The 23,258-nt window shown below is 49.2% G+C and overlaps 2 protein-coding genes and 1 non-coding gene across 5 annotated transcripts in view; all 3 read right to left on the reverse strand.

Moving 5' to 3' along the window:
- Positions 1 to 19,657, reverse strand: part of LOC143804735 (T-complex protein 1 subunit alpha-like) — a 68,801-nt gene extending 49,144 nt beyond the window's left edge. The window contains exons 1-3 of one of the 3 annotated variants that reach the window (XM_077283128.1): positions 19,496 to 19,657; positions 15,292 to 15,377; positions 6,531 to 6,659 (exon numbers count right to left, since the gene is read on the reverse strand). In XM_077283128.1, the coding sequence (XP_077139243.1) occupies positions 6,531 to 6,659; positions 15,292 to 15,377; positions 19,496 to 19,514 (234 nt within the window). In that variant the 5' untranslated portion in view covers positions 19,515 to 19,657. Of the gene's footprint in view, positions 1 to 6,530; positions 6,660 to 15,291; positions 15,378 to 19,228 lie in introns of all 3 variants that reach the window. The other 2 variants (XM_077283127.1, XM_077283129.1) reach the window with 2 other exon arrangements.
- The window catches only part of BUB1 (BUB1 mitotic checkpoint serine/threonine kinase), a 365,871-nt gene that overhangs the window by 175,071 nt on the left and 167,542 nt on the right, over positions 1 to 23,258 (reverse strand). The window lies entirely within an intron of this gene.
- LOC143810838 (small nucleolar RNA SNORA29) lies at positions 8,157 to 8,290 on the reverse strand. Its single transcript, XR_013223218.1, has one exon. It is a non-coding gene; the product is annotated as a small nucleolar RNA SNORA29 (small nucleolar RNA).

Consider the following 23,258-nt stretch of genomic DNA (forward strand, 5'->3'; position numbering starts at 1 on the left):
AATCTAGATGTATAGTGAGCACTTAAAACCCCCAGGTGCTTCACAGAAGTTTATAACGCAGAGCCATGAAAATAAAAAAATATTTTTCTTTCCTCAAAAATGATTTTTAGGCCGGAGTTTTTTATTTTCCCAAGGATAATAGGAGAAATTGGACCCCAAATGTTGTTGTCCAGTTTGCCCTGAGTACGATGATACCCCATATGTGGGGGTAAACCACTGTTTGGGCGCACGGCAGGGCTCGGAAGGGAAGGCACGCCATTTGGCTTTTTGAATGGAAAATTAGCTCCAATCATTAGCGGACACCATGTCGCGTTTGGAGAGCCCCTGTGTGCCTAAACATTGGAGCTCCCACACAAGTGACCCCATTTTGGAAACTAGACCTCCCAAGGAACTAATCTAGATGTGTGGTGAGCACTTTGAACCCTCAAGTGCTTCACAGAAGTTTATAACGCAGAGCCATGAAAATATAAAATTATTTTTCTTTCCTCAAAAATGATTTTTTTAACCCACAATTTTTTATTTTCCCAAGGGTAACAGGAGAAATTGGACCCCAAAAGTTGTCGTGCAGTTTCTCCTGAGTACGCTGATACCCCATATGTGGGGGTAAACCACTGTTTTGGCACACGTCGGGGAGCGGAAGGGAAGTAGTGACGTTTTGAAATGCAGACTTTAATGGAATGCTCTGCGGGCGTCACGTTGCGTTTGCAGAGCCCCTGATGTGCCTAAACAGTAGGAACTCCCCATAATTGACCCCACTTTGGAAACTAGACCCCCAAGGGAACTTATCTAGATGTGTGGTGAGCACTTTGAACCCCCAAGTGCTTCACAGAAGTTTATAACGCAGAGACGTGAAAATAAAAAATGTGTTTTCTTTCCTCAAAAATATTTTCTTAGCCCAGAATTTTTTAATTTTCCCAAGGGTTACAGGAAAAATTTGACCCCAAAAGTTGTTGTCCAGTTTCTCCTGAGTACGCTGATACCCCATATGTGGGGGTAAACCACTGTTTGGGCACATAGCGGGGCTCGGAAGGGAAGTAGTGACGATTTGGAATGCAGACTTTGATGGAATGGTCTGCGGGAATCATGTTATGTTTGCAGAGCCCCTGATGTGCCTAAACAGTAGAAACCCCCCACAAGTGACCCCATTTTGGAAACTAGACCCCCCAAGGAACTTATCTAGATGTGTGGTGAGCACGTTCAACCCCCAAGTGTTTCACATAAGTTTATAACGTAGAGCCGTGAAAATAAAAAATAATTGTTCTTTCCTCAAAATTATGTTTTAGCAAGTAATTTTTTATTTTTGCAAGGGTAACAGGAGAAATTGGACCCCAATAGTTGTTGCCCAGTTTGTCCTGAGTACGCTGGTATCCCATATGTGGGGGTAAACCACTGTTTGGGCGCACGTCGGGGCTTGGAAGGGAGGGCGCACCATTTGACTTTTTGAACGCAAGATTGGCTGGAATCATTGGTGGCGCCATGTTGCGTTTGGAGACCCCTGATGTGCCTAAACAGTGGAAACCCCTCAATTCTAACTTCAACACTAACCCCAACACACCCCTAACCCTAATCCCAACTGTAGCTATAACCCTAATCACAACCCTAACCCCAACACACCCCTAACCACAACCCTAACCCCAACACACCCGTAACCCTAAATCCAACCCTAATCCTAACCCTAATCCCAACCCTACCCACAACTGTAACCCCAACACAACCCTAACCCTATCCTTAACCCTAACCACAAGCCTAATCTTAACCCTATTTTCAACCCTAGCCCTAATTCCAACCCTAAGGGTACCGTCTCACATAACGATTTACCAACGATCACGACCAGCGATACGACCTGGCCGTGATCGTTGGAAAGTCATTGTGTGGTCGCTGGGGAGCTGTCACACAGACCGCTCTCCAGCGACCAACGATGCCAAGGTCCCGGGTAACCAGGGTAAACATCGGGTTACTAAGCGCGGCCCTGCGCTTAGTAACCCGATGTTTACCCTTGTTACAAGTGAACGCATCGCTGGATAGCTGTCACACACAACGATCCAGCGATGACAGCGGGAGATCCAGCGACGAAAGAAAGTTCCAAACGATCTGCTACGACGTACGATTCTCAGCAGGGTCCCTGATCGCTGCTGCGTGTCAGACACAGCGATATCGTATGGATATCCCTGGAACGTCACAGATCGTACCGTCGTAGCGATCAAAGTGCCACTGTGAGACGGTACCCTAACTCTAATTCCAACCCTAACCCTAAGGCTATGTGCCCACTTTGCGGATTCGTGTGAGATTTTTCCGCACCATTTTTGAAAAATCCGCAGGTAAAAGGCACTGCGTTTTACCTACGGATTTACAGCGGATTTCCAGTGTTTTTTGTGCGGATTTCACCTGCGGATTCCTATTGAGGAACAGGTGTAAAACGCTGCGGAATCCGCACAAAATTGACATGCTGCGGAAAATACACAGCGTTTCCGCACGGTATTTTCCGCACCATGGGCACAGCAGATTTGGTTTTCCATAGGTGTACATGGTACTGTAAACCTGATGGAAAACTGCTACGAATTCGCAGCGGCCAATCCGCTGCGGATCCGCGGCCGATCCGCTGCGGATCCGCGGCCGATCCGCTGCGGATCCGCGGCAATCCGCTGCGGATCCGCAGCCAACTCCGCACTGTGTGCACATGCCCTAACCCTACCCCTAACCCTAACCCTACCCCTAATTCTAACCCTAATTCTAACCCTAGTTCTAACCCTAACCCTAGCAGAAAAAAAAAAAAATATTTTATTTATTTTTATTATTGTCCCTATGGGGGTGATAAAGGGGGGTCATTTACTTTTTTTTCATTTTGATCACTGCGATAGGCTATATCGCAGTGATCAAAATACTTCTGAAATGAATCTGCCAGCCGGCAGACTCTGCGGGCGCAGTGCGCATGCGCCCGCCATATTATAAGATGGCGCCCATGGAGAAGCCGGACGGACATCGGGAGGCCCGGTAAGTATGAAGGGGGGGTGATCGGATCACGGGGGGGGGGACCGGAGCACAGGGGGGGGGCCGGAGCACAGGGAGGGGGCACCGGAGCACGGGGGGAGCGGACAGGAGGACGGAGGAGCGGACAGAACGAATTAGGGGGGCGGACCGCGCACCGGAGCACTGGGGGGGCGATCGGTGGGGTGGGGTGGGGGCAGATTAGGTTTTCCAGCCATGGCCGATGATATTGCAGCATCGGCCATGGCTGGATTGTAATATTTCACCGTTTTTTTGGGTGAAATATTACAAATCGCTCTGATTGGCAGTTTCACTTTCAACAGCCAATCAGAGCGATCGTAGCCACGGGGGGGTGAAGCCACCCCCCCTGGGCTGAAGCACCACTCCCCCTGTCTCTGCAGATCGGGTGAAATCGGAGTTAACCCCTTCACCCGATCTGCAGGGACGCAATCATTCTGTGACACAGCATATGCGTCACAGGTCGGGAAGGCACCGACTTTCATGACGCATACGCTGTGTCACAGGTCGGGAAGGGGTTAACGGTAAATCTGAGATAGCTCGGCCTGTACCCACATTCCGCATGTGTGACTGGAAGGCTGACCTTAGTTGTAGGTAACGGAAAAATTGAGATTTTGGTATTCTGTAGGTATTTTGTAGCTGTTCAAAGGAGACAAAGATCCCTTGTTTATATAGATTACTCACTGTAAGGACACTGTACGATATCCAGAATTCAGTGGACGGATGACCCAGTAATACCGGAAAATAACTATTATTCCACAATGGCATTTCAGCTGCTATATCAGCAAATCCTGTTACCTTTTTAATTTGCCTCCATATTGATCGTGCTAGTCGGAGCAAAGGAAGTAAATGAGGAACCGCAGTTCTCTCCATCTCCAAAAATCCCAGTGGACAATCAATTTTGGCCGAATACAGAATATGGTGTTCAGAGTTAGGAAGAGTTTTCCCGGGCATCCACATATTCAACATTTTGGCCTGACCCGCTAGGTAATATAAATAGAAGTCTGGCAGGGCCGCCCCACCCCCTTGTTTGGGTCTTTGTAGGGTGGATAATTTGAGCTTAGGCCTAGCCTTTCCCTATATGAAGGATGTAGTAAGGGAATTTAGGGTTGCGAAGAAAGATTTAGGTATTATAACCGCGCTATGTTGAAAACAATAGCTCAATTTTGGGAGTAATATCATCTTTATGAGATTAATACGTCCAGCCACAGATAATGGTAATTTGTCCCAGGTAGCGAATTTGGACTTAACCACATCCAGTAACGGGAATATATTAAGATGTAAGTCTAGGTGACTACTCTGGGACATATGTATTCCTAGATATTTAAACTGGGTGACAATGGGTAGCAGTGAGAGGGTTTCAAAGCAGGACATTGGGGTATGGGAGAGAGGCATCAGAGCAGATTTTTCCCAATTTATATAAAGGCCAGAAAATTTACTAAATCTATCCATCATCGTTATTACTTTTGGTAATGTGTCTTCCGTTTGATCCATAAACACCACCATATCATCAGCATACAGACCGATGACGTCCACCCTATCAGCGATATGTATCCCTTTAATATCTACAGAAGACCTCATTCGTATTGCCAAGGCCTCTATCGCCAAGGCAAATAAAGCTGGGGAGAGAGGGCACCCTTGTCGAGTTCCCCTATGCAAAGAAAACGATGCAGACATTGAGCCATTCACACATGACATTTTTTGATCGCTTTTTATTCCGATTTTTGTTAGGCAGAATGAACAAAAACCAGCAATGCATGAATTTATTTTTCGGGTTAGTACGATTACAGCGATATCTCATTTATATCTTTTTTTTATGTTTTGGCGCTTTAATGCAATAAAAACTATTTTATATAAAAAAATAATTATTTTTGCATCGCTTTATTCTGAGTGCTATAACTTTTTTTTTTTTCACTGATGATGCTGTATAGCGGCTTTTTTTTGCGGGACAAGATGACGTTTTCAGCGGTACCATGTTTATTTTTATCTGTCTTTTTGATCGTGTGTTAATCCACTTTTTGTTCAGCGGTATGATAATAAAGCATTGTTTTTTGCTTCTTTTTTTTACGGTGTTCACTGAAGGGGTTAACTAGTGGGACAGTTTTATAGGTAGGGTCGTTATGGAGGCGGTGATACTAAGTATGTGTACTTTTATTGTTTTTTTAATTTACATAAAGAAATGTATTTATTGGAACAATATTTTTGTTCTTTATTTAGGATTTGTTTTTTGTTACACGTTAATATTTTTTTTTACTTTGTCCCAGGGTGGGACGTCACTATATATTATCAGATCGCTGATTTTACACTTTGCAAAGCACTGTGTCAGGTCAGCGACCTGACAGGCAGTGCGGCAGGCATACCGGCGCCTGTTCTCACCAGGCGCTTGCAAGCCACCTCCCTGCAGGACCCGGAAGGACCCCCACGGCCATCTTGGTTCCGGGGCCTGCAGGGAGGACGACTGAGGAGACGCTTGGAACAATGCGATCATATCGCATTGTTCCGAGAATCTCAGGGAAGCATGCAGGGAGCCCCCTCCCTGCGCGATGCTTGCCTATGCCACCGGAACGCTGCGATCATGTTTGATCGCAGTGTTCCGGGGGTTAATGTGCCGGGAGCGGTCTCTGACCGTTCCTGGTACATAGTGCCGGATGTCAGCTGTGATAATCAGCTGACACCCGGCCGCGCTCCCCCCGTGAGCGCGGCTGATCGGTGATGACGTACTATCCCATCGGTGGTCATACGGGCCCAGGCCACCTCGACGGGATAGTACGTCTAATGTCAGAAAGGGGTTAAAGAAGAGGCTGTCCTAGTAGTGGACAACACCTTTAAGAAAACAGTGTGCAGCTACAGAAAGACGATTTACTAAATATAATGTACTAACCAAAATATGCTCAGAGGGATCCCTATTGCTAGACTAAAGAATCAAACTTTCTAGCAAGTGTCAGGTTCGAACTTCCAGTGTTGTGGGACCACAGCATGCAGAACAGTATCCCAGAGCCCTCTATAGCCCCTTGCACCGTGGAAGAACTCGGAACTAAACTAGCATTAGCGCGTCATTTTTTAAACAGTAGATGACATAAAATCATCAGATCACTTACTGGTCTGTAACCACTTAGAAAAATGTGTATTGTTAATTTTAGTTCAAAGAGCAAAATCTTGCATTTTCACAGTGAGCGGGGCTGCAGAGGGTTGAAAGATCCAAATTCCGCTTGCCGGAATACAACAACCCGGAAATTCAGCCCCAACTTTTGCTATAAACTCAGATTCTATAATCTAGCATTAGGGGCATTTGTTTAGTTATAATTAGCAATATCAGTCTGAGCCAAGAAATGAGCAACCACCCATTAATGGTGGGAATTCTTTAATTCGGTTGTCTCTTCCATCTGAGAATAACAAAATATAGCAGGAAACAGTGTGACAGAGGTTGAGCCTTTCAATCACTGAACTAAGAACCGATGATCGTTCACAACTCTGAAGCAACCCCATCCTATTTAAATACATAAAAATACAGAAAGAGTAAAACTTACAACTGAGGTTGTCCCATCTCCAACTTCATTGTCTTGTAGATCAGCAAGTTCACAGAGGACTTTAGCAGCAGGATGTTCTACTTCCAGAAGCTTTAATATCGTTGCACCATCATTTGTTATGGTGACATCCTGGAATGAAGAAACTACTATCAGAGTGGATTAACCTCTAATGACAAAATAATAAATTTCTGGTTTACAAAAATAAAGTGCAACATTAGTTTAGCTGCAGTTTGTTGCTGTGTTTCTTTTAAGATTGTGAAATATAAATTTTCAAAAACAATTTCAGCAAAATCACGTGGGACAAGTGTCTGTTCCGTTTAGAAGACTACCTGTAAGGTCTCCTTCACATGTCCATGTTTTTCCCACGGATATCACATATACCCTGTAGTGAAATATGTATAGGTATGGATGCATGACCAGCAGCAAATTAACATCGGTCCTTAGACTGCAGCTCTTCACAAAGGTCATGACTTATGTTTTCCAGAGAAAAAGACAGTCTCCTAGCCTCACCCCAGGTAAAGGGAGGTGACCTGAACACACAGAATTGGAAACACTTCACATCTCCTAGTGCCTTTGATGGGAAAACACCAAATTGCAGCCTGACACATTATATTTACTTTGAGAAAGATAGATTACATAAATAGGGTTCAAAGAAAAAAAATAATGTTTTCATTGGTAAAATAGCCAGGATCCAGGCACAAACCAAAGATTAGAATATTAACCTGAGAGGCTGGTCTAGAAATCTGACCCCCGGGTTAACTCTAAGTTAGGCCTTTACACATAGGAACACGTTCACAGTGAGGGCAGCCAAGCTGATGTGATCCATTCCTTATCTCCCCCTCCCTCAGAGGCAGAATACCAGACTGCAAGGTTCGATATTTCTGTAAGTTTTCTCCCTTTTATTTTATAACCGTTTTGCATATTTGTATGTCACTTTTTGTTTCCATATTTTTATATCTTATTTTAAAGCACTGTACCTTTCTATTAAAGCGTAAAAATTTAATAAGTTTGAACCTTGTATGCTCTAAGAATCCATAGCCTTTGAGTGTGTGTGACCCTGCTGATTGGCAGACAGTAGTAGTATTTCCGGGACTCATCAGCCGTGTGTTCGGTGAGTGGTGGCATGTATAAGCGGGGTGTGTGGACTGTGTCAGGGTGTGAATTATACTCCCACTGCAGCATATGACAGAGGTTGAATGCTGGACTGAGGGAAAGGATATAGATTAACCCTTGCAGGCGCAACCCCAAGACCCATGCTGAGAAGCGGGTACGTGACATACCCATTATAACCTATGGTGCTATGCACATTTGTGTTTTTACACAGAACAAGTATTGGTGCAAAACACGCGCAGGCATGTGTTTTTCTCCCAGCAACACAGATGATAATGGCCAATACAAGCCTATGGCTCCGTGAAAAACACACATCCGTGTACTGTCTGTGTAGAACATTGCAAACTATAGGAGAAGCTTTGGAATTTCTTTTTCTTTTTTTTTTTTTTTTTTTTTTTTATCCGTACTGCAAAAACACAGATAACTCGGGACACACTGATGGAAAAAACTGATGACCCTGATACAGGTTCTCCACATATGTGGTTTATACGGATGTATAAAGAAGGCCTTGCGTAAAGGACAATGTTCTGCTATTCCATATAGGAGAAGGCGAGAGACACTTTCCCCTTCAGACGATAGCAGAGGTTGCTGTTCCCCATTAGCATAGCCACTTTTTCTGACAACAAAAGAAGTGGTACTAAAATGGGGGTTATTACACAGGTATAATCCAAGCATCTGACCAATTTAAAGGGATTGATTAGGTAAAAACTCTGCAATCTAGTGCAGAATCTGCCTTAAATAAGAAGCATGCCACTCATTTTTTCATATATTTTTTTTCTCTGAGCCTACCAGAAATAGCCAAGTACAGGGTTCGACCATTGCTCAATTCACACAAGTGTCAGCAGAGCCCAGTTCTCAGGATCGGTGAAGGGTAGGAAGTTATCCACCGTCCTGTGGATGGGAGAATCTCCAATCTTGGCACCTCTTTAACCCCTTTCTGACATCTGACGTACTATCCCGTCGAGGTGGGGTGGGCCCGTATGACCACCGACGGGATAGTACGTCATACGCGATCGGCCGCGCTCACGGGGGGAGCGCGGCCGATCGCGGCCGGGTGTCAGCTGCATATCGCAGCTGACATCCGGCACTATGTGCCAGGAGCGGTCACGGACCGCCCCCAGCACATTAACCCCCGGCACACCGCGATCAAACATGATCGCGGTGTGCCGGCGGTATAGGGAAACATCGCGCAGGGAGGGGGCTCCCTGCGGGCTTCCCTGAGACCCCCGGAGCAACGCGATGTGATCGCGTTGCTCCGAGGGTCTCCTACCTCCCTCCTCGCCGCAGGTCCCGGATCCAAGATGGCCGCGGCATCCGGGTCCTGCAGGGAGGGAGGTGGCTTACCGAGTGCCTGCTCAGAGCAGGCGCTGGTAAGCCTGCAGCCCTGCACAGCAGATCGTCGATCTGACAGAGTGCTGTGCACACTGTCAGATCAATGATCTGTAATGTCCCCCCCTGGGACAAAGTAAAAAAGTTTAAAAAAAATTCCCTACGTGTGTAAAAAAAAATAAAAAAAATATCCTAAATAAAGAAAAAAAAAAAAATATTATTCCCATAAATACATTTCTTTAGCTAAATAAAATAAAAAAAAAACAATAAAAGTACACATATTTAGTATCGCCGCATCCGTAACGACCCAACCTATAAAACTGCCCCACTAGTTAACCCCTTCAGTAAACACCGTAAGAAAAAAAAAAAAAAAACGAGGCAAAAAACAACGCTTTATTATCATACCGCCGAACAAAAAGTGGAATAACACGCGATCAAAAAGACTGATATAAATAACCATGGTACCGCTGAAAACGTCATCTTGTGCCGCAAAAAACGAGCCTCCATACAGCATCATCAGCAAAAAAATAAAAAAGTTATAGTCCTGAGAATAAAGCGATACCAAAATAATTATTTTTTCTATAAAATAGTTTTTATCGTATAAAAGCGCCAAAACATAAAAAAATGATATAAATGAGATATCGCTGTAATCGTACTGACTGACCCGACGAATAAAACTGCTTTATCAATTTTACCAAACGCGGAACGGTATAAACGCCTCACCCAAAAGAAATTCATGAATAGCTGGTTTTTGATCACTCGGACTCACAAAAATCGGAATAAAAAGCGATCAAAAAATGTCACGTGTCCGAAAATGTTACCAATAAAAACGTCAACTCGTCCCGCAAAAAACAAGATCTCACATGACTCTGTGGACTCAAATATGGAAAAATTACAGCTCTCAAAATGTGGTAACGCAAAAAATATTTTTTGCAATGAAAAGCGTCTTTCAGTGTGTGACGGCTGCCAATCATAAAAATCCGCTAAAAAACCCGCTATAAAAGTAAATCAAAATCCCCTTCATCACCCCCTTAGTTAGGGAAAAATAAAAAAAATAAAAAATGTATTTATTTCCATTTTCCCATTAGGGTTAGGGTTAGGGCTAGAGTTATGACTAGAGTTAGGGCTAGGGTTAGGGTTAGGGCAAGGGTTAGGGATGGGGCTAGGGTTAGGGCTAGGGTTAGGGTTAGGGTTAGGGCTAGGGTTAGGGCTAGGGTTATTGCTACGGTTAGGGCTAGGGTTAGGGTTGGGGCTACAGTTAGGGTTGGGGCTAAAGATAGGGTTAGGGTTTGGATTACATTTACGGTTGGGAATAGGGTTGGGTGTGTCTGGGTTAGAAAAGTGGTTAAGGTTACTGTTGGGATTAGGGTAAGGGGTGTGTTTGGATTAGGGTTTCAGTTATAATTGGGGGGTTTCCACTGTTTAGGCACATCAGGGGCTCTCCAAACGGGACATGGCATCCGATCTGAATTCCAGCCAATTCTGCGTTGAAAAAGGAAAACAGTGCTCCTTCCCTTCAGAGCTCTCCCGTGTGCCCAAACAGGGGTTTACCCCAACATATGGGGTATCAGCATACTCAGGACAAATTGGACATCATTTTTTGGGGTCCAATTTCTCCTGCTACCCTTGGGAAAATACAAAACTGGGGGCCAAAAAATAAGTTTTGTGGGAAAAAAAGGATTTTTTATTTTCACGGCTCTGCGTTGTAAACTGTAGTGAAACACTTGGGGGTTCAAAGCTCTCAAAACACATCAAGATAAGTTCCTTAGGGGGTCTACTTTCCAAAATCGTGTCACTTGTGGGGGTTTTTAATGTTTAGGCACATCAGGGGCTCTCCAAACGCAACATGGCATCCCATCTTAATTCCAGTCAATTTTGCATTGAAAAGTAAAATAGCGCTCCTTCCCTTCCGAGCTCTGCTATGCGCCCAAACAGTGGTTTACCCCCACATATGGGGTATCAGCGTACTCAGGACAAATTGCACAACAATTTTTGTGGTCCAATTTCTTCTCTTACCCTTGGGAAAATAAAAAATTGGGGGCGAAAAGATCATTTTTGTGAAAAAATATGATTTTTTTATTTTTACGGCTCTGCATTATAAACTTCTGTGAAGCACTTGTTGGGTCAAAGTGCTCACCACAAATCTAGATAAGATCCTTAGGGGGTCTACTTTCCAAAATGGTGTCACTTGTGGGGGGTTTCAATGTTTAGGCACATCAGGGGCTCTCCAAATGCAACATGGCGTCCCATCTCAATTCCAGTCAATTTTGCATTGAAAAGTCAAATGGCGCTCCTTTCCTTCCGAGCTCTGCCATGCGCCCAAACAGTGGTTTACCCCCACATATGGGGTATCAGCATACTCAGGACAAATTGTACAAGAAATTTTGGGGTCTATTTTCTCCTGTTACCCTTGGTAAAATAAAACAAATTGGAGCTGAAATAAATTTTTTGTGAAAAAAAGTTAAATGTTCATTTTTATTTAAACATTCCAAAAATTCCTGTGAAACACCTGAAGGGTTAATAAACTTCTTGAAAGTGGTTTTGAGTATCTTGACGGGTGCAGTTTTTAGAATGGTGTCACACTTGGGTATTTTCTATCATATAGACCCCTCAAAATGACTTCAAATGAGATGTTGTCCCTTAAAAAAAATGGTGTTGTAAAAATGAGAAATTGCTGGTCAACTTTTAACCCTTATAACTCCGTCACAAAAAAAAATTTTGGTTCCAAAATTGTGCTGATGTAAAGTAGACATATGGGAAATGTTACTTATTAAGTATTTTGCGTGACATATGTCTGTGATTTAAGGGCATAAAAATTCAAAGTTGGAAAATTGCGAAATTTTCAAAATTTTCGCCAAATATTCGTTTTTTTTCACAAATAAACGCAAATTATATCGAAGAAATTTTACCACTATCATGAAGTACAATATGTCACGAGAAAACAATGTCAGAATCGCCAAGATCCGTTTAAGCGTTCCAGAGTTATAACCTCATAAAGGGACAGTGGTCAGAATTGTAAAAATTGGCCCGGTCATTAACGTGCAAACCACCCTTGGGGGTGAAGGGGTTAATCATTTAAGGAGAGAGCAGTTTTTCTGATTGTGCTCTCGCTTTTTTATTTCCTTTTTCCAAGGATCATAACTTTTTCACATTCCAACCACATAGCTATTAATTGTAGTTCTAAATTACACCATTCATATAATGTACTGGAAAATTTTCCACATGTGGTTCAAGTGGAAAAAAACCCAAACCGATGCAATCCTTCATTTGTTGGTGTGGGATTCATTGTGCAGTAAAAATGACCTGGAAATAGGATTCTCCTGGTCAGGACGATCAGATCAATATCAAAATTGCGTAATTTTTATTTAAGTGGTGAAAAAAAAAAAATTCTGATGGTTTTAATGCTACTATTTTGGGGTGAATTCAATATTTTGATAGCTTATCATTGAAGTTTTGGAGGAGCTGTAACAACAAAAAGCAATTCTGGATTTTGTTTTTCTCTTTACGTTTACTAATAAAGTTATATTTTGATTTATCATAGTTTTATGGACAAAGTCATAACACATCTGTATTTTTTATATTTTGTTAAACTATGTTAAAGGGGGAATTAGAATTTTTTAAAATATTTTTGGAAAAAAAAAAAGGTTTCTACCTCTTACTTTACTTGTTAATCCCCTGAGTAGACTTGAACCTGAGATCATCCGATCGCTTGTACTATACCACAGCACTGCTGTACTTAACAGATCATAATCTCTTATGAACACCAGCCAGAATTTGGCGTTCACAGGAATGCTGCCATGACAGGCAAGGGGATCTTCAGAAAATCCCCAGCCGTCATGGCATACCATTGGCACCCCGCGAATGTATCACGGGGGTGTCAATGAGCAGTTAGAACAGTGCGCCATGGTGGAAGCACACCGTTAATACCACTGGCAGGGAATGGCAGCTGCATTTAACAGGCTACCAGCTGCAGGTGGACCTCTGCTCCACTCATGATTGTAAGAGGTAGATGACAGCTGACTAACAGCCATTATTTGCCAGGAAACGGGGCAGACAGCTCCTGAGCTTTCTCCATTAGTGATGAGCGAGTGCGTCGTTACTCCAGTTTTCAGAGCATGCTCGGGTGTTCTCCGAGTATTTTGGCCATGCTCGTAGATTGTGTTTGTGTCCCCGCAGCTGCATGATTTGCGGCTGCTAGACAGCCTGAATATATGTGGAGATTCCCTAACATACAGGCAATCCCTGTATGTGTTCAGATTGTCTAACAGCCGCAAATAATGCAGCTGTGGGGACACAAACAATCTACAAGCACGCCCAAGAAAGATACTCGGAGAACACACCAGGGTATGCTCGGAAATCTCGAGTAATGAGCACACTCACTCATCACTACTCTCCAGTCATCCTCTGCCGCTACGTTCTGTACATGCATGGGACTGGTCATTAAGGGGTTACAGCTTAGCTGACTATTCCACAAGGCTCTCTGCGGTGCGGCTGAGTGTGCTTTGCTATACTGTGTAGCTGTAGAGTGCCTGGTATAGAGCGAACACTTCTCTTAATGAAATCTATAGACATGTGACAGACAAAAGACAACCCGTAGATCAGGATCAGAAATTTTACAAAACTTAGGCTGGTTTCACACTTGCATTTTGATCTGCAGCGTTTTAGCGCTAAAAAACGCATGCGTTTTTTTTTCTATACTTAACATAAAAAACCAATGCGTTTTTTAGCGTGCGTTTTGACGCGTTTTCGGCAACGCATGCGTTTTTTGACGCATGCGTTCATTTGCAGAAATGCAACATGTAGTAATTTCTAGCGGCGTTTTTTTGCAGCAAAAAACGCATGCGTTTATTCGCGGCAAAAAAATGCATTGCTGTCTATGTTAACGCATGCGTTTTTAAGCACATGCGTTTGTTTGCGTTAAAAACGCATGCGTTTTTTTTTAAAAAACAAGAAAAAACAAGAAAACCCTAACCACAAGAAAAAACAAGAAAACCCTAACCCTAGGGATCCTAACCCTAACCCTTGTTCTTAGGGTTACGATTCTAACCCTTAGGGTTAGGATCCCTAGGGTTAGGATCAGGATCCCTAGGGTTAGGATCCCTAGGGTTACTAGGGATCCTAACCCTAACCCTAGCTATTTCTGTTTTTAGTGGGTTTTCTAGTTGATTTTGATGATTGGCAGCTGTCACACACTTCTCAGCATGCGTTTAAAAAACGCAAACGCAGGAAAAAACGCATGTAAACGCCGCAAAACGCCGAGGTTTTTTTTCTGCATGCAAAAACGCATGCGTCTAAAAAACGCGGCGTTTTGCCGCGTTTACATGCTTTTTTTTTTTAAAATGCTGCAGATCAAAACGCAAGTGTGAAACCAGCCTTAGAAGAAATCTGTCAGTAGGCCTTCATCCCACAAACTATTTATATGCTCATAAAACTCTTTCAAAGGCAAGTCCAACAGTAACTCTACATAGCCAGTCCGTTCCTAACAGTACATAGCCAGTCCGTTCCTCAGTCACTGAGAAATCAGGGTTTAAATTGATATGCAAATGAGCTATAGATCTGAAGCCTCTGTCACTAGAGCTCTATTCCCCACCTGCTTGACTGCTAGCCTCCAAGCTACGCGGCTTCAGGTAAAGGAGACGGCGCTGGGTGCAGAATAGAGCTGGAGTGACTGAGGCTTGAGATCTACCACAGTCCTTCAGCCTAATTTGCATATCAAATCAATCACAGCTTTCTCAGAGATGGAGAAAGGGACTGGACATGGAAAGGTATTGCTGGTCTTGTCTTTAAAAAGCTACATGCAGATATAGTTTGAGGAGTGAAATCTTGAAGTCATCAGGTTTTTACTACTCAGTCATCATAATAGGCAGAAATCCCAATTCCAGCAATGTGTCATTTGCTAGGCTACTTGCTGCAGTTTTGATTGCATCCCTGTTTTATCTGCTGCAGTTCCCTAAATACTTCTCACTGAATAACCCTGCCCGCACCAAAGATTAGCAGCTTTGTGTACACTGTGCATAGGCAGAAAACTGCCAATCAGTGGGGGGAGCAGGGTAATACAGAGCTCACGAATATGGTCGACTACATGGCAGCAGGTTTACTAGTCCTCTAGTAAAATCCCCTGCTGATAAAACTGATTTAATCAAAACTATAACAAGCAGCGCAGTAAGTGCCATCCCTAGAATCAGAGTCTCTCTACATCATGCTGCTCACCGATTAGGTGGCAAAAACCTGGTGAGATTCCCTGTACGTCTATGTAATACGGTGTACTAAAGGTAAGCCTATACATAGGGTAATGTGGTTTGTAATCAAGTTGTGTACTTACTCCAATATCATCCACTAACATTTTATCCAGGCCAAGAGGACCAAGTGAGCTTTTCAGAATATTTGCAATGGATGCTGCTGCCATCACTGAAAGAAAGAATTACAGATGTAAACATGCCTCAACATGTTGCGTACCCATGCAGTTGGCAGGCACGTCAAAACGCCACATGCGGACGCATCCGTATACAACACATGTCCCTGCGTACCTAATGTTAAAGATAAGTACGCAGGATGCATGCGGAAGTAGGCGGAGCTTGAGGGAGGAAGTACGCAGCCATGCGCAGACCAGCCAAAAAAAAAAAAAAAAGTGTGAACCCGGCCTTAAAGGGAACCCGTCACCAGTTTTTTTTTCAAAACTAACCTATGGCCACCACCTTTCAGCCCTATGTGACAGCATTCTATAATGTTGCCCAAATACCCTGCAGGCAAAATAATAAAAAAGACCTCTTATTATGCATATAGGAATATAAAGTAGTGGCACTCACCAGTCCTTTAAATTCCAATGTCTTTACTTAGAAAAACAGGTTTAAAACTGGCAGGTCATTCCAGGGCCAAGTAGAAGCGCAGGAAAGTGCAAATCGATCGTCGTCCAGCACATGTGCTCCTTCACTCTCTGCAGCCAGTCTTAGGCTACGTTCACATTTGCGGTCCTCGCCGCAGCGTCGGGCGCCGCAGCGGCGCCGCATGCATCATGCGCCCCTATATTTAACATGGGGGCGCATGTACATGCGGTGCACTTGCGTTTGGCGCCGCATGCGTCCCTGCGGCGCCCGCGTCGGGGCGCAGAGGAAGCAGCAAGTTGCATTTTTGCTGCGTCTGAAATCAATGAAAAAAAGGACGCATGCGGCGCAAAACGCAGCGTTGTGCATGCGTTTTGCCGCGTTTTTGTTTGCGTTGTGCGCTGCGGCGCCGACGCTGCGGCGCACAACGCAAATGTGAACGTAGCCTTAAACATGTTTTTCTGAATACAGATATAGGATTTTAAAGGACCTGACTGGGTGAGTGCTACTAGTTTTTCTTCCTGAACAGAAGAAAAAATGGAGTAAAAATGTCCAGGGAATAATAAAAGGTATACATTTATTCAAAGTACAAATAACATATAACAAACCATGTAGTGCATAATAAATCAGTTTACACAAGGTTTTTAAGAGAAAAGAGATCAGGTAGAGAACGGCAAGACGTCAATATTGCATGAAAAATAGGGTATTTACCTCCTCATAGAAGGAAAATGCATAGTGCATGTGTAAACCTATGGGTTATAGTGGTGACATGGGGGAAGGAAAGTGTGGCAGGACTCCACATAATATCAGTACTTGGAGTCAAAAGGACTCCCGGGAGCCCACCCCAAATATCACTATAAACTCTCACCCATCATGAGATGCAAAAGGGACACGCCAATAGCACCAGCACGCGTTTCACATCGCCTTAGTCAGGGGGCCGTGCTGGAATGACCTGCCAGTCTTAAACATGTTTTTCTGAATAAGGACATTGGATTGTAAAGGACCGGTGAGTGCCACTACTTTTCCTTCCTATATACAAGTTTACATCTTATTTTGTGAGCACCCAGTACCTGCAGGCTTGACTGCTCAGTCCAAAGTTTGGTTTAAGGACAAGTTCACACACAATGGTTGAATGGTGCCGGCTTTCTCTTTGTTTTAGTTTCTGCAATTTTTGAGACCTTTTATTATACTCACCAGTCAAATTGGTCCGGTGGCAACTCGTTTCTTGCAAAGACATCCTCCTTCTCTGCTTTGTGTGAATGACATCCTACATCACCCAGCACACGTCTCCCTGTCCTGCTGAGGGCAGAGCAAAGCACTGCAGTACTCATGAGCCAGGAACAGTCAGAAGAGCGCTGGCGCATGTGCACTGCAGTACTTTGACTGCCCCAGCAGAGAGAAATGCACCTGCGCAGAAGTGTGTGGGAACACTGTGGATGACGTAGAATGCATCATCCACACGAAGCATAGGAGGACGGCATCGCAAGAAGAGAGGCAGTACAGGACCAAGACCAGTGACGCCCATCTGACCGGACCACCCTGTAGATGACTATAATAAAAGGGCTTTTTTTGTCTTGCAGAGTGATGTGCAGCATTATAAATTGCTGTCTCGTGGGGTGAAAGAAGGTGGCTGTAAATTACATCGTAAAAAAAAAAAAAAAAAATTGACCGGTTCCCTTTAAGATATGACACTTGCTCTGTCCCCAGCACTGTGTAGTAACCAGTAGATCCAGTCTGATTCACTGGATGTAAACCTAGAAAAAAGTAAATTGTGGCACTTTAATGGGAATCTGTCATTGATTCATGCTGCCCAAGCTGTGCTGAGTAGGAGTCAGAGCCGGGCTGCTCAATGGCAACCAGGTATATTTTGTATATTTTTCTCTGAAACGTTGCAAAATTTCACAAAACACACACTTTAAAGGGAACCTGTCACCCCCAAAATGGAAGTTGACCTAAGCCCACAAGCATCAGGGGCTTATCTACAGCATTCTGTAATACTGTAGATAAGCCCCCGATGTATCCTGAAAGATGAGAAAAAGAGGTTAGATTATACTCACCCAGGGGCGGTCCTGCTGCAGTCTGGGTCCGCTGGGGGTCTCAGATCCGGTCCGGGGCTTCCCATCTTCTTACGATGACGTCCTCTTGTCTTCACGCTCCGGCACAGGCGTACTTTGTCTGCCATGTTTAGGGCAGAGCAAAGTACTGCAGTGCGCAGGCGCTGGGAAAGGTCAGAGAGGCCCAGCACCTGTGCACTGCAGTACTTTGCTCTGCCCTCAACAGGACAAACAAAGTACGCCTGCGCATGAAGACAAGAGGACGTCATCGTAAGAAGATGGGAGATGCCGGACCGCTCCTGGGTGAGTATAATATAACCTGGTTTTTTTCCAGGTTTCATCGGGGGGCCTACCTACAGCTTTACAGAATGGTGCAGATAAGCCCCTGATGTCAGTGCCGCAGCTCATTCTCGAATTTTGGGGTGTCAGATTCCCTGTAAAGCACACACCAGCAGAGCGTTTCCTAGACGCTCACACCTGGCTGCAGACCCGCCACTGCTCCTAAATCACACAAATGGCCATTGTATCTGTGACCCCGCATCCCCCGCTAGCTCACAGCCGCTGTATGTGCACACGTTAGGTATCTGCTGCACATTACAAGATGACAGAATGAAATATAAATGGGTACACAAGTTACCATATCACTGAGAAAACCAGGTGAGACATTTTCTCGGTGTTTTTTTCGCCCACAGAAGGCCTCCTGCTTATGATTGGCTAGTGTCACCCCCTAGAATCCCTGCTGACGCCCCTCAGGTTATATGGAGATGCGCATGTAGTGTACAAGGCAATATGTCAGAGATAAGAAATACAGACATTTTATTCAGATCTTCAGCATCGCCATCATTCCAAGAAACCATGGGGAGAGGTCTTTATAGTGAATCTGCCACTAGGTTTTTGCTACCCCAGCTGAGAGCAGCACACTGTAGGGGCAGAGACCCTGGTCCCAACTAGGTTTCCTCTGCTGCAGATCCAGCGGGTCTCATATGCTGAGCTCTGTATAACTTCACTCACACCAATGATTGGCAGTTTGCTGCCTATGCAGAGCGTACACAGAAAGCTGCCAATCAGTGGTGGGGTGTAGTTATTTATAGTTAGACCACACGGCTGCAGGTTTACTGTAGTGACAATCTCCTGCTGACGTCACCATATCAAAACTACAGCAGGCAGCGCCGCCGCTGGAATCAGGGTCTCCGTCTCGTCATTCTCCTGCTCCCCGCCGGTGTCGGGCTCACTGTACTCCGTCCCGCAGGCTCACACATCCATAAGGCCGGCAGAGAATACTACTGACGGGCCGGAGACCGCACACCGCTGGGGGCGAGGGGCTCAGTGCGGCCTCCCTCCATTGTGGAGCACGGCGGCTCCGGCCGCTTACACACATATCTACCATTCTGGCTCCTGACGGCTTCTCCGGTGCTGCGCTCCCCGAACACGGCTAACGGGCCCTCCATCTTCCGCTGTCCTTACAGTCTGCCACACACCGGCTACAACGTGCTCACCAACCGCCGCGGGGCCGCAAAGCTAGCTGGGTAGGGTAGAAGCCTGCGGCTCAGCCACGTAACTCCTCCCACACACCCCTTCACTACCAGGCATAAAGCTGTAGAAACGAGCGGAAGCCCTGGACGCTGTAGTCAGCAGCGAATGGGTTACGTACGTCGTTGCGTCGCCGGCATATGGGTGTGACCGTGGGGGGAGGCGCGCTCGCTCCCCGGATAGAGAATGTTCTAGTCTGGGCGGCAGTGCGCGGCCCCGTCACCTCAGCATGGCTCATCTGCCCCCTCAGCACAGGACTCCAGGAGCGCGCACCAACTGCAGTGCTCTGTGCCTGTCATTCACCAGTAGCTGTCAGGGCTGGCTGGGAGGTGTAGTTCTCACTGACCCCATGTATTCCTGCCGCACCTGGGGAAAGTGGGCATCACACAACTCACATGAAGACTGTACAATAGAAGCAGCCAAGTTCCGGTGACTGGCCTGTGCGCAGAGGAGCGGGGCCGGGCTAGTGCCTGTGCGCAGAGGAGCGGGGCCCGGGCTAGTGTCTGTGCGCAGAGGAGCGGGGCCGGGCTAGTGCCTGTGCGCAGAGGAGCGGGCCCCGAGCTAGTGCCTGTGCGCAGAGGAGCGGGCCCCGAGCTAGTGCCTGTGCGCAGAGGAGCGGGGCCCGGGCTAGTGTCTGTGCGCAGAGGAGCGGGGCCGGGCTAGTGCCTGTGCGCAGAGGAGCGGGGCCCGGGCTAGTGCCTGTGCGCAGAGGAGCGGGCCCCGAGCTAGTGCCTGTGCGCAGAGGAGCGGGGCCCGGGCTAGTGTCTGTGCGCAGAGGAGCGGGGCCCGGGCTAGTGTCTGTGCGCAGAGGAGCGGGGCCCCGGGCTAGTGTCTGTGCGCAGAGGAGCGGGGCCGGGCTAGTGCCTGTGCGCAGAGGAGCGGGCCCCGAGCTAGTGCCTGTGCGCAGAGGAGCGGGGCCTGGGCTAGTGCCTGTGCGCAGAGGAGCGGGGCCGGGCTAGTGCCTGTGCGCAGAGGAGCAGGCCCCGAGCTAGTGCCTGTGCGCAGAGGAGCGGGGCCCGGTCTAGTGTCCGTGCGCAGAGGAGCGGGGCCCGGTCTAGTGTCCGTGCGCAGAGGAGCGGGGCCCGGTCTAGTGTCCGTGCGCAGAGGAGCGGGGCCCGGGCTAGTGTCTGTGCGCAGAGGAGCGGGGCCCGGGCTAGTGTCTGTGCGCAGAGGAGCGGGGCCCGGGCTAGTGCCTGTGCGCAGAGGAGCGGGGCCGGGCTAGTGCCTGTGCGCAGAGGAGCGGGCCCCGAGCTAGTGCCTGTGCGCAGAGGAGCGGGGCCTGGGCTAGTGCCTGTGCGCAGAGGAGCGGGGCCGGGCTAGTGCCTGTGCGCAGAGGAGCGGCCCCGAGCTAGTGTCCGTGCGCAGAGGAGCGGGGCCCGGTCTAGTGTCCGTGCGCAGAGGAGCGGGGCCCGGTCTAGTGTCCGTGCGCAGAGGAGCGGGGCCCGGTCTAGTGTCCGTGCGCAGAGGAGCGGGGCCCGGGCTAGTGTCCGTGCGCAGAGGAGCGGGGCCCGGGCTAGTGTCCGTGCGCAGAGGAGCGGGGCCCGGGCTAGTGCCTGTGCGCAGAGGAGCGGGGCCCGGTCTAGTGTCCGTGCGCAGAGGAGCGGGGCCCGGTCTAGTGTCCGTGCGCAGAGGAGCGGGGCCCGGTCTAGTGTCCGTGCGCAGAGGAGCGGGGCCCGGGCTAGTGTCCGTGCGCAGAGGAGCGTGGCCCGGGCTAGTGTCCGTGCGCAGAGGAGCGGGGCCCGGGCTAGTGCCTGTGCGCAGAGGAGCGGGGCCCGGGCTAGTGCCTGTGCGCAGAGGAGCGGGGCCCGGGCTAGTGCCTGTGCGCAGAGGAGCGGGGCCCGGGCTAGTGCCTGTGCGCAGAGGAGCGGGGCCCGGGCTAGTGCCTGTGCGCAGAGGAGCGGGGCCCGGGCTAGTGTCTGTGCGCAGAGGAGCGGGGCCCGGGCTAGTGTCTGTGCGCAGAGGAGCGGGGCCCGGGCTAGTGCCTGTGCGCAGAGGAGCGGGGCCCGGGTTAGTGCCTGTGCGCAGAGGAGCGGGGCCCGGGCTAGTGTCTGTGCGCAGAGGAGCGGGGCCCGGGCTAGTGCCTGTGCGCAGAGGAGCGGGGCCCGGGCTAGTGCCTGTGCGCAGAGGAGCGGGGCCCGGGCTAGTGCCTGTGCGCAGAGGAGCGGGGCCCGGGCTAGTGTCTGTGCGCAGAGGGGCGGGGCCCGGGCTAGTGTCTGTGCGCAGAGGAGCGGGGCCGGGCTAGTGCCTGTGCGCAGAGGAGCGGGCCCCGAGCTAGTGCCTGTGCGCAGAGGAGCGGGGCCCGGGCTAGTGTCTGTGCGCAGAGGAGCGGGGCCCGGGCTAGTGTCTGTGCGCAGAGGAGCGGGGCCCCGGGCTAGTGTCTGTGCGCAGAGGAGCGGGGCCGGGCTAGTGCCTGTGCGCAGAGGAGCGGGCCCCGAGCTAGTGCCTGTGCGCAGAGGAGCGGGGCCTGGGCTAGTGCCTGTGCGCAGAGGAGCGGGGCCGGGCTAGTGCCTGTGCGCAGAGGAGCGGGCCCCGAGCTAGTGCCTGTGCGCAGAGGAGCGGGGCCTGGGCTAGTGTCTGTGCGCAGAGGAGCGGGGCCCGGGCTAGTGTCTGTGCGCAGAGGAGCGGGGCCCGGGCTAGTGTCTGTGCGCAGAGGAGCGGGGCCCCGGGCTAGTGTCTGTGCGCAGAGGAGCGGGGCCCGGGCTAGTGTCTGTGCGCAGAGGAGCGGGGCCCCGGGCTAGTGTCTGTGCGCAGAGGAGCTGGGCCCGGGCTAGTGTCTGTGCGCAGAGGAGCGGGGCCCGGGCTAGTGTCTGTGCGCAGAGGAGCGGGGCCCCGGGCTAGTGTCTGTGCGCAGAGGAGCGGGGCCGGGCTAGTGCCTGTGCGCAGAGGAGCGGGCCCCGAGCTAGTGCCTGTGCGCAGAGGAGCGGGGCCCGGGCTAGTGTCTGTGCGCAGAGGAGCGGGGCCCGGGCTAGTGTCTGTGCGCAGAGGAGCGGGGCCCGGGCTAGTGTCTGTGCGCAGAGGAGCGGGGCCCGGGCTAGTGCCTGTGCGCAGAGGAGCGGGGCCCGGTCTAGTGTCCGTGCGCAGAGGAGCGGGGCCCGGTCTAGTGTCCGTGCGCAGAGGAGCGGGGCCCGGTCTAGTGTCCGTGCGCAGAGGAGCGGGGCCCGGGCTAGTGTCCGTGCGCAGAGGAGCGGGGCCCGGGCTAGTGTCCGTGCGCAGAGGAGCGGGGCCCGGGCTAGTGCCTGTGCGCAGAGGAGCGGGGCCCGGGCTAGTGCCTGTGCGCAGAGGAGCGGGGCCCGGGCTAGTGCCTGTGCGCAGAGGAGCGGGGCCCGGGCTAGTGTCTGTGCGCAGAGGAGCGGGGCCCGGGCTAGTGTCTGTGCGCAGAGGAGCGGGGCCCGGGCTAGTGTCTGTGCGCAGAGGAGCGGGGCCCGGGCTAGTGCCTGTGCGCAGAGGAGCGGGGCCCGGGCTAGTGCCTGTGCGCAGAGGAGCGGGGCCCGGGCTAGTGTCTGTGCGCAGAGGAGCGGGGCCCGGGCTAGTGCCTGTGCGCAGAGGAGCGGGGCCCGGGCTAGTGCCTGTGCGCAGAGGAGCGGGGCCCGGGCTAGTGTCTGTGCGCAGAGGAGCGGGGCCCGGGCTAGTGTCTGTGCGCAGAGGAGCGGGGCCGGGCTAGTGCCTGTGCGCAGAGGAGCGGGCCCCGAGCTAGTGCCTGTGCGCAGAGGAGCGGGGCCCGGGCTAGTGTCTGTGCGCAGAGGAGCGGGGCCCGGGCTAGTGTCTGTGCGCAGAGGAGCGGGGCCCGGGCTAGTGTCTGTGCGCAGAGGAGCGGGGCCGGGCTAGTGTCTGTGCGCAGAGGAGCGGGCCCCGAGCTAGTGCCTGTGCGCAGAGGAGCGGGGCCT

This window comes from Ranitomeya variabilis, chromosome 2 (genome assembly GCF_051348905.1).
Source record: "Ranitomeya variabilis isolate aRanVar5 chromosome 2, aRanVar5.hap1, whole genome shotgun sequence".
In the NCBI taxonomy this organism is placed as follows: domain Eukaryota; kingdom Metazoa; phylum Chordata; class Amphibia; order Anura; family Dendrobatidae; genus Ranitomeya; species Ranitomeya variabilis.